Below are 11399 nucleotides of genomic sequence, written 5' to 3'. Positions count from 1 at the left end.
TGCTGAAATTTTTGCCCTGTATTCCTCCTGGCAATGCCAGGCTCCACTTCTATTTTTTTCTTGGGTGCTGGTTTGTTTGGGAGTTTTTCTGTGGTTTGTTGGTTTTTTGGTTTGGTTTTTTTTAAATAGGCCATATGTTTCTGTATATGGCTTTCTTTGTGTTTTCTACTTTACTTTCTTCACTCACTGTTTATTTTCACCTAAACACTGCTTTGCCACCTCTCAAATGCCTTTCCCTCTATATGGATGTGGCAAAATATGGAGGCTTAGTTGCTTTTCAGATGCTGCAAGTAGGAATTTTTCCTGTTCCATCTTTGCATGATTAAGTTTAGCTGGCCGCCTACATACAAGTATTTCTAGAGCTGGCTTCTTTCAAAGGTTTCTTGGAACACATGGGGGCTAAGACTAATCAGATACTGTTATCTACACTGTTTCTTTTATGCTCCTGCATACTGAGAAGGAAGACAGATGGGATTCTACTTAGTGTGCTTCCTTGGGCTTATGAGTTGCAGTGAAGGCTAGGAACAGCCAGCTATGTGCAAACTTCAGGGGTGTGTTGGTATGTTATGGAATGTTGGCTTCATAATCATAAATATGTTTTTTATATAGGTACAGTATTTAGAAATGATAGAAAGTGCTGTTTACATAGGAAGATTTTTTGTTTGTTTGTTTTACTACTTTGATAGCTTTGGGAGTATTTGACACTTTCGAAGCAAAGATGTGTGTCAGTCCAAGATGCCTTTCATAAGAGCTTCACGAGGGAGAATCAAGCTGGATTTGATGCTATCTGCAAGAGCTGTTGCATATTGAAGGATGTAAAAAAGGCTTTGCAAACTGGTTAATTATTTAGAAAAAAAGATACGTGCTGAAATCTGGATTATACTGATGAAAATTGAAAATAAATGTCTCCTTCCATTTGCTTAAAATCTTCTGGCCATTTGTTTCTCAACTATTTTTTGTTGTTCTTTTTTTAAACATCTCTAGCTATCAGAAATTCTTGGGTTTTGTGTTCTGCAAGAGGAAATAATAAGTTGACCTCTGGTCTCTTGTTGATATTAGCTGTCTTAAAATCATCACTCGTGTATTTCAGGATAAATAATTGTCTCATTATGCCAAATAACCCTAATTGGTCTGATTTAACTTGGTATTTTGCACAGCTACTAGCTGATGATACTGCTCATAGGGGGAGCATTCCTTTTTAGAAAGTGCTGCAGCATTCTTTTTTCAAAAGAGCAAGATGTGAGTGAAAATCTTCTGGATTTTGCAAAGCAGCATAACCTTAAAAGTGCCTGAGTTTTGTCATGATTTGATTTAAATTTAAATGCCGTCACAGACGCCTGTCTTTCTTGTGCTGGTCTCTATTCAGTTCTAAATATTCAGAGGCAGAAGGTTGAGGCGCAGCAGTGACTGACCATGTGGGTTGGCATTTTGCAGAGTGCTTGAATAAGATATCCCTGTGAGTTTGACTTTATTGTTTTTCAAGTCATTGGATTTGTTGTCCTTTGGTCTTAAAATCATGCAGGAGAAAGGATTCTAGGCCTGCTTGAATTTCTACAGTTTTGGCTTCAATACTGAATTTGGTACCTTCATTTCCTTTTATAAATCATAGATTCAGAAGAGACAACTGCAGTAGTACCTCAACTGTGGAGAAAGGAGGTTGAGGAAAGTTACCTGCTGGTTTTCTCTGAAGGGCATGAGCAGCATCCCCTGTGGTGCAGAGCAGGTGCTGTGCGAGGGGCCCCTGCCCGGGCAGGCAGGGCTCCTCCATGCCTGGCAAGGCCTACCAGCTGCCTGCCTCACATTACACACATTTTAACACTCTCCACCAAACGCTTGAAGGGATTACAATATAGATTTGCAAAACCATGAAGTTGTGGCTTTTTATTATTACATTTATCTGGGTTTTGAATTATGTGTTTAAAAGTGAGTGTAACAGTGTGAGGGTCCATGAGGGAGTGATTGAGGGGTGGCTGGATACTGGCTGTTCATACCTATTCAGCCAACTGTATGTTTTCCATGAGACTTGCTCACTGACATAGGGCATATTTATACTGCGTTCCACAACAGAATTTAGCATAATGCTACTATAATGCTCCTGGATTTGCATCAGGTTTGTATTATTTTAAGACATTCAAGAAAAAATAAGAAGACCAGGCCTTTCTTCTGTATCTTGTTTTGAGAAGTGCATCCTTGTAATTCAAGATTCATATAGAAGCTGTAATCCTGTTTCTCAATATGTTGTCCATACAGGTAGGTATACATTTGCTTACCTGGCCTTTAAGTGTTATTTTTGCTGAAAGTTAAAAACCAAAAAAAGCCCCCAAACCGTTAAAACCAGACCCAAACAAAACTACATTTGGAAACTACCAGTAAGCTTGAGGTAGCATTTCTACCTCTCTCTGAGTTAATAACATTGTTAGGAATTCAGATTGGAAGTGAAACTATTCTACAGTTAGAAAATATTTTAAGAAATATTCCCAGACATTTAAAGCAATAGAAGGTCTGAAAAGAATCAGGTTTTACAGTTTTAGTGTACTTCAACTTTAAAAAATATTGGAAATAGCAATGTTAAAATTTGATAATTTTTATTTGTTAAATGTCTCTTGAAGGTCTAATTGTTTGGCCAGAGTTGTTATAGATATATTTTTATCGGGAATTTGGATGATTTACAAAGATGTACTTTAAAAAGTGTGTTGATGCTTTATATTTGAAAAAAACAAACAGTGAAATAATTCTGAAAGGCATTTTTTTTAAAGAAAGGTGATTAAAATATGTGTTCCAAAGTTGTTAGAGTTTTTGATTTGTTTTTACATCCTGTGGACTGTGGGGCAAATTTTTTTCATTTTCTTCAAAGGAGGATTTGCACAGCTGCATGAACACAGTGACACTTTTTCTGTCTCTGGCTCCCTAGTATCATTCAGTTGAGATACTCATGGAATTAATTTGAACTCCACCATCTATGTTTTTTTTTTTTTTTAAACCTGCTGGGTTTAGCTGAAATCTTAAATGTTAGCTAATTAGTTAAAAGTTCTTGGCAGACCAGTTGTGCTGTTAGTTGGTGCCCCCACTAGCAATTAGGCCATTTCCCAGGAAGGCCACACCGAGCATGTTTATTTTAAATGTATATGCAATATTTTTTTAGGCCGGTCCCTCTTGTCACATTTTAGGAGTTAGGAACTGCTGTCCAGTCTTCTGAGCAGTCTGATAGGATCACTTGTTTGCACTAGTGAGTCTCCAATGAGCTCAGTAAGCAGTTTGTAATGAACTGAATCAATCAGTGGCCAGTTCTCGCCCCTTCCCTGTGCTTGCCACCCTTCTGGTGACCTTCAGGTTCAGCCAGTACTTCAAGTTAATTATTTCTGTAATGGCTTTGCAAACTTGTTTCTAGATACTGTGAACTGGGCCACAGTTCGAATGTAAACATATGCCCCTCTTTCTGGTGCTGAGATAAATAATGTGAAAATGCTATCTTGCAGTGTATACTGTTATCCAAGTATGACCATCTTCCAGATTCTTAAATTCTAAATTCACAGATAGGACTCAACTTTGTGTATAAAGTGTCTTCAGAGAGAGGTGTTTTCCTCTTTTTACTTTGTGTCTATATATGTGTTTTGTTTACAGATGTACACGCACACAAAATTCAGTTGTAAGATGTTTTTATTGGTTTGGTATTTTTTTTTTAATTTAGAATCTAGGCCATGTGGCTATTTAAAATTTTATTTCCAGTTCCTGGGTTTGGTTTTTGTGTGGACTATTTGCCTTTTGTACAGTAATCTCAGAGGGTTGTTATTTATTGTCTCAGATATACTGAGATTCCAACCCTTTATTCATGGTATTAAAATGTATGTTTCATGAAAGGTTGGGGAGTATCTGAGTTTTATAATAATTCTAGAAAATAAATGTTTCCTTGTTTGTTTTTTTTTTTCAAAATTGTCAATTTCAGTTTTCAGTAGCTATTGAGGAATATACAGCAATGACTCCTAAAAGAAAAAATTGAATTAGAAGTATATTTGCCTTCATAAAACAATGATATTGAAAAACAAACTTGTTCTTCCAGTCTTAACCCAGACTGCATAATCCTTGTCATGGAAGTATCAGGGCAAAAGTATCAGGAATTATTTTCGTTGCTTTTGCTGCTTTTGTCTCTCCTAGTATTCCTGGGGTAGTTACAGTTCTCTGTACTTAGACCATAAGAGTCTAAAAGCGGTACCTTTAGGTTCAGTGTTAACACTTGAAGGCTTTAGCTCAAAATAAGAGCACAGTATGAATCAAGCTACTGTTTCCTTGTCATCTATTTAGATTTAGACTGAACGCCTTCCAATATATTATATAGATGATCACTGGATTTTCTGAATTATTCTTATGTAGCTGTCTGTTGAACATGACCTTTATTCAACAGGTAAATTGCAAAAGATAAAAATTAAAGTGCTATACCAAAAGGTTTAGTAAGTGATGGTGGAAATCTTATATGTTTTTACTTTTTCACTGCTTCCAAGTTTACATAAAGCACCTTTTTCTAGACATGATATCAAAAGGCATGGTTCTGGACTTTTTATTAGACAGCTCCAATTTCCTTTTCACTGAATACATGTAGCTGTATAAATTAAATACCCACCAAGGAAATGAAGTTATGTTTGCTTGCTTTAGAAAGATGAAATTTCCAGATGAAGGTAACATCTACTTTAAAAAGGTAAAATACAAGCAGTTGTTTGTATAGGTTGTTCGGGTTTTTTTCGCAAAACATGGAAGCCTTAAAATATGCATGCATATATACCTACACACAATAATACACTGTTGCATGTGAAATTTTTAGTATATGGTACCAGGATAACTGAAATGTCAAATATATCCTTATTTGAAGTCAAACATACTTCAAGTTTTAATTAACATTTAGTTTGAAATACAATTCATTAAAAAAATAATTTTCTTACATCAACATCAAAATCTTCTCATTTTTAGGATTATTCTGGTACTGTCTTTTGCTCAGTTATGCCCTACAAACTCAGGGCATCATTTGCTTGGACTTGTTTACCCAATCTGTTCTCTTTTTGTATGCAATGCAGAATCAAGTTATCTACACATGGGAAATGATTGCTCTCCTTTCCATTGGTAGCACTAAGTTTCTAATGAAAGCTTTGATTCTCTAGGTACCGGGTTGACTTCATGTACCATGTGTACCCTGTCATTGCTTTGCTGAAACTAGCTGTGCTGTAAATAAACAAATGCATACACTTTTACAGGACAGGGTAATCTGAATCATATGGAAAACAGAACAAGTGTAGATTTCGTTACCAGGTTTAAAAGATGTCTTTAAAATAGTTGGCATTTGAGTTACTTGGTTTATAGTGAATAATGTTCTTTCACTTAATTTACCTCAGAGGATCACTCTGATTTTTTGAGAGGGATAGCAGAGGAGAGGCCTAGTTGGAGTGGCTGAAGGCAGGCTGGGAAAAAAGTGTTCTCACTTCTTTGGCAAGGAGTGTGCTGCCTTTCATCTTTGTTGTTTCTTCCATCCCTTTAAAGCCTGTGAACTCGGGGCAACTTCACCTGTCCTTCCTTTGCTGACCCAGGAAAACCAAAGCCCTGTAAGCACCTGGAAAAGGAAAATCAGATAACTCTACTTCTCCAACCCTACTAATCCCCTAGCATTGCTGATCTGATTTTGATCTGTAAGCAGCTTCATTTTGAGTCTACTTTAAAGGATCAATTGATGATGAACTTGTCCATCTATAGAAATAATAACTTTTAAAAATGCTGTACTAGCTTTTTATTCATTCCCTGCACTTTATTATGAATTCCATCTTTTATCATGTCTGTAAATTATTGACCCAGTTGATCAAATACAACTGCTTCAATGAGATATGTATTTTCCTCTACAGCAGCAGCTTAATTTTCTGCTAGAGCTATTATGTAGAAATACGTAAAAATTATTTTTTCCTGTCTATATTAGAACATAAACATTGAAAGAACATGAGAATTCACTTGGACTTTTTTAATAAAGACATTTTTGTAAGTGGTTGATTTTGACTTTGTAAAAAAGTTGGTTTCCCCACTGCTGCTTTTGCCTGTTTTAGCAGACACCTGCATAGCAATTACTTGATCTGTGACCTGGGGGGCTGTTTCACTGTTAATCCAACTGGTATTGTTGAGAAGCGTTATTACTCCATATTAATTTTTCTTTCCCTCAGAAGTTAAATCTTTTAACTGGAGAGAGGTCAGAGTTAGAGCACTTCTTTCAAGAAGAGCAGTATAAAACCAGCAGGGTATACCAGCATCAAAGTTGTTGGTGGCAACTGGTAATGCATATGTCAGGAGATAATGGTTGCGTTTCTGGGAACTAATTTTCATTTTGTGATCTATTAGCTCTTACCACTTCTTGTTGTAATTACAGAGATTTAGTAACAAGTACTATTTAAGTAATACATTAAAAAATACAGATATATGAGAGTGATTCTGAGTTATTGATTAAAGATAACAGATTCCAACTATTTAGGATGGTAATTAATTGGCAGAAGTTAAGCAGCATTTAAGTACTTCAAAGCATTTGTATTAGTGTTGGATTCGTTTTGTGACTGTCTCCTGCATAATTTGGCATTCTGTAATAGTAAACGTAAAAAAGCACTTTTTATTTCATATACCTGTTACCAAATGGCTGACTGATTTTTCAGTATATCCTGATTTTTGTTTTCTCAAATATATGGAAATTATTAATTAAGCTCTGCAAGATGGGAGGTATGTTTGCAGCTTTTTGTTTGTGTTGACTTCTGTCATGGCTCAAAGTATTGAATTTTCTAGGTAAAGTGGAAATATTATGGTCAGAAGGTGCAAGACTGGGCTGTATTGATCAATTTTAATTGGTCCTTAACTGTAGCTTGTCAATAACTTCATAGGCTTATGGTTTAATAGAATTAAACAATTCAATGTTTTTGTGACCTATTGTTGGAATTGATCCTTTGATGTAATTGGAAATTCAGAATTTTGGATTCTTGACTCCTGAGACAGTAACACATTAAATAAGAAAACATACAGGGATTGCAATGTGTGAAGTAGTGTTTTCTTTCTTCCCCTTGCTTCCTTCCCCACCAAAAGCTGACCTTATGAATACATAGAAGGACATGTGGTTTTGTTTTTATTAACTTTAAGGAGCTGCCTAAGAGATTGGGAGTCATCATTCTGGAAAGGTGTAGAAACATTATGTGCCACTGAATTTGTGAGTTATAGGAAAAGTGGTTTAATAAGAGGAGGTCATGGGAATTGACGGTTCCATCCCTGTTTACCTTGTCATCACCTTGTCATCACTTTTGTTCCTTATCTAGCCATTTTCTTCTTTCAGTTCTTCCTGATATGTATTAAACATGTCAGGAGTCTTTGTGGCAAACTGAAGGCCAGAAGGCTATTTGTATTAATGGGTATTAGGATGAAAAGACTTATGCGTGTTCATAAGTTGCAGACAGTCAAAACGGTTTTTACTTACACCTAATACAAATTTTTCTATTAATTGTGCATGTGCATATGATATCCTAGTGGCTGCTATTTTTTTTTTTTAATCAGCTTTGCTATGTTAATTACAGGCTTTTTTTCTTTGTCTGTTGGCAGGTATTTAATTAGTCAAGGAGCACATGTAGGAGCTGTAAATAGTGAAGGAGACACTCCATTAGATATTGCTGAAGAAGAGGCAATGGAAGAGCTGCTTCAGAATGAAGTAAATAGACAAGGTAATTTTGAATACAGAAGGGTGGTTGTATTTATTGGACACTAAATGTATTTTTGAAAGCTTAGATTAAATTGGGACTTTTAAAGTCACTCTATGTTCTAGAAAGAGTTGTCAATATAGAATGTACAGTGCTTAAGTGTGTATCTCTTAAGACAGATTTACATAATTAAACAGTTACTAGTTTACTGTTAGAGGCTTTGCCCAGTTTTAATTTATGTGCTTAAACCCATTTAATGCCCAGAGCAAATGGTAAAAAGAAACTGGAAGACATGATCTGCAGGGAAATAAGAGATACCTACTGATACACAGAAGTAGACCATGGATTTGCAAAGGCTTTGATTCAATAAATTGGTAGTGTTAACAGAAATTTGATTAGCAGTTTTTACAGTTAATACACAACGAACATCAGATGAGACACTTATGTGCATTTTTTGTCTGTATTACCATTTCTCTACTTTAATTAGTTGATCTCTTGTTTAACAGTACTATAAGTCTTTGCTCAAGAGTTGTTTGCCTCAGCCTAGATTTTTTAAGGTTGTTTTTGGAATGTTTGGCTTTACTGATGTGTGATACTAATTCACTGCATTAGCTCTTTGTAAAAAATTGGAATTATTTGGGGAATGAACTCTTCCAAAATCTCTCTCTTATATGTTATTGCTTTTTTAAAAATAGAGATTATTTGTTTATGGGATTTTACATTCATTTTTACAATGCAGATATTCAGCATTACACACTAATTTTTATTCTTTTGCAAGTTTAAATGATTTTGAACAGCCCAATTATAAAATTAGTATTACCAACCTAAACTAAATGCCACAAATCACTGAAAATTTCCATGAGGTTTACATATTTCACAGTTGAAGCTCACTATAAACTGTCTGTGGTACTGTCTTTATAAATCTGAGAAGGTACATGTTCCAACATGTTCCCACATGTATCTGTTAGCTTCTAAAGGAATAATCTAGGTTGTTTTAAAATACTAAATTTCACATGTTTTGGACAACTTACTTTCCTTCCTCTTGCATTTTTATGTCAGTTGGTTTGCTTGCTTGTTTCACAGAAGCAAGGAAGAAGGCGTACTTTATCCCTCCTAAATTTGTGAAATTTGTGTCTGAAGATGTAAGAACTAAGGGCTTTTACATGCAGAGATGAAATCAAAGGAAGTATTTCATGATTGTGGATGAGAATGGAATAGAAAGGATATGAATGTGGATGTGAACTTACAGTGTATATCTTACTAAATCACGAGACAGTTGTCCCAGCAGTAAGATTTTAATTAGGCACTTCTGATGGCATCCTTAGCTTGAGTATAGATATTACTTTAAATTGTATGTTAATGTTACATAAAAAATTACTATTTAGTCATTATCAGGATCATCTAGAAAGTGCCTAATTGTGTGTATGTTGTGGTTAGAGAAGTTAATAGTTCTAAAATAGGAACTTAATTGTTTCTCTTGATGTGGAATTAACAGTGAGGAATTGTGAGTGTTTCATCTTTGACTATACATGTAGCTGAATACAATTATCCCTCCAGCAGTGAGATAATTCATATTCCTTCCATATGATACACTACTTCATATCAAATAAAGCAGTGCCACAGTTTTGATAATGCAAGTTAACAGTGGGGTTTGTGGAATGATCAACCCTGGCTCAGTGTTATGGGTAATGGAAAACCAGCCTATTTATTTTGAAAATAAAATATATGGGTGACAAAATATCCTATCTCTGTGTAGGTAAAATGTGCAGTGTGAAAATTAAGTAGGCGTTTTCCATAACCTTTTTGCCTTGCAACCCTTTCATGTGTTTGTTCCTACATTCATTGTAGGTTCATTTTTGAACGTTGCAGTGTTAATGCTGTAAATATGGCTTCCTATATATTGGCAGCCAGAGTTGTTTGGTGGCAAAAGATTGCTTGGAAAGATCAGTCAGGTTCATTGTGATTTCAGATTTAAGTGATGACATTTGTTGTTCGTTTCTGTTAGAAGTCCAAGGAGAATCACTTGTTAGATCTCCTTTTTTCTGCTTTTGCAAGCCTTATGTCTTTATAGGAAACATCCAAACAGACTACTCAGGTACTCAGCATTCTACTGATCAGTTTGTACTTATGCCCAATTTTTTGCAGGTATCATTTTAAGGACATGTCTTATTACAGGACAAAATGTGGGAGCCTCTAGAGACATTAAATTCACAAAAATAAATAATAGAATATAATACAGTTCAGTTCTCTGTGATATTACAGGTTTAATAAAAGGAAGGATCTGCAATGTTTCCTCATCCTATTTTAGCATTCAGCTCCAAGGCCTGATCTGACTAGAGAGGAGATGGTCAGTGATAAAATAATCTTCTTGTTATACAAGTTCTATTGTAAGGAGTGTTGGCCATTAAAGAAGAGAGATCTTCTAGTATTGTTATCCAGTGTCTTTCTTCAGTCATTCTGATCCCCACATGCTGCACCTCTAAATTGCACCAAGGGTCAGATGCCTTTTCATGTGTCCTCCTGTGTCCTGCTGAGCAAATAGCATGACTTGGTATGATGGGCTGTGCAGGAATTGTGAACTAAGGGAATAGCTGTCCTGTAACTGAAGCCATACCACTCTGATAGTTAGGAAAATATTTTTCTACCCTAATCTTCAATGGGAAATTACTGGCTTAATTACTTTTTAAGCTTAAAACCTAGCTTAGTTTTGTAATTTGTGAGAAGGGAAATTACATACTCAAGTATTTTTTGACCTAGTTACAAACACTTCACAGACAGCAAGATCAGGTGTTTTGTGGAAATTATTCCGAAGCAGTGCCGAACAACTGTTTTATTTGCACTCCATATGGTTAAACCATTCTGTGTGTTAAAGAAACCCCTTCTTCTAGGACTTGTTTTATTGTTTCTCCTTAGGACTAATATCTTTAGCATTGGTCAATCCCATGTATAAATAGGTGCCACTACAATCCTCAAAATCATTTAGTTTCCTCAAAAATATTATTTAGTTTCTCAGTGTGATCTGTCATGTTTCTACCCTGCAGTGTTTCAACACAGAGCTGTGGAAGTTGTCTTTTAACAGTAAAGTTTTCATTTGCCCTGGTGAATACCGGCAGACTTGAAAGAGATGTGGGCTTTGATCCTGGCTAGCCCTGGCCAGTTTTAAATGTTCTCTCTCCTCAGGGCTCGAGTGGGGTTAAGTATAATGGTTTGAAGTGATTTTTTTTAGCTGTTGATCATCAGATGTCCTCTTAAAATTATTTTTAACTGCTTAAGCAGTTACTTTAAATTATAGGAAGCATTCTCAGGAGGTGAGTTAGTGGGGAGAGGTGATGTGAGGTGAATCATGATACAGTGTGGTAGCTATTTATTCAGTAACTATCGGAGTGATCACTCCTCCTGTTCCAAGGAGAAACACATGTTCCTCATTCTTAATTATAGGTAATGTAACAAGACTCTCCAGATGTATTGCTTAACTCAGATTTGTTTATGTGGATAAAATGCGAACTATTACATTTGTGTATAAACATTCACTTCATGAAGTAAAAAGTGGGTTGATCTTCCGTGCAGTATCTATAAAACATGCCTTTATATGGCTGAGGCGTCCTGCAACAATGATTCAGCAGTTAAATTTATGCTGAATTTTCATTAAATGCTCACTGAATGGCACACTGTTTTCAAACCTGTTTGGGGCTGTTGAGTAACACTTGT

The 11399-nt window shown here is 35.6% G+C and overlaps 1 protein-coding gene across 4 annotated transcripts in view; it reads left to right on the top strand.

The window, feature by feature from the left end:
* Positions 1 to 11399, top strand: part of PPP1R12A (protein phosphatase 1 regulatory subunit 12A) — a 71788-nt gene that overhangs the window by 11262 nt on the left and 49127 nt on the right. For all 4 annotated transcript variants that reach the window (XM_017733289.1, XM_008632833.2, XM_008632835.2 and 1 more), the window contains exon 2: positions 7597 to 7715. In XM_017733289.1, coding sequence (XP_017588778.1) covers positions 7597 to 7715 — 119 coding nt within the window. The remainder of the gene's footprint in view (positions 1 to 7596; positions 7716 to 11399) is intronic.

Source organism: Corvus brachyrhynchos, unplaced genomic scaffold, assembly GCF_000691975.1.
Source record: "Corvus brachyrhynchos isolate BGI_N302 unplaced genomic scaffold, ASM69197v1 scaffold32, whole genome shotgun sequence".
In the NCBI taxonomy this organism is placed as follows: domain Eukaryota; kingdom Metazoa; phylum Chordata; class Aves; order Passeriformes; family Corvidae; genus Corvus; species Corvus brachyrhynchos.
The sequence above is the reverse complement of the archived record's forward strand: the minus strand, read 5'-3'. Positions and strand labels throughout refer to the sequence as shown.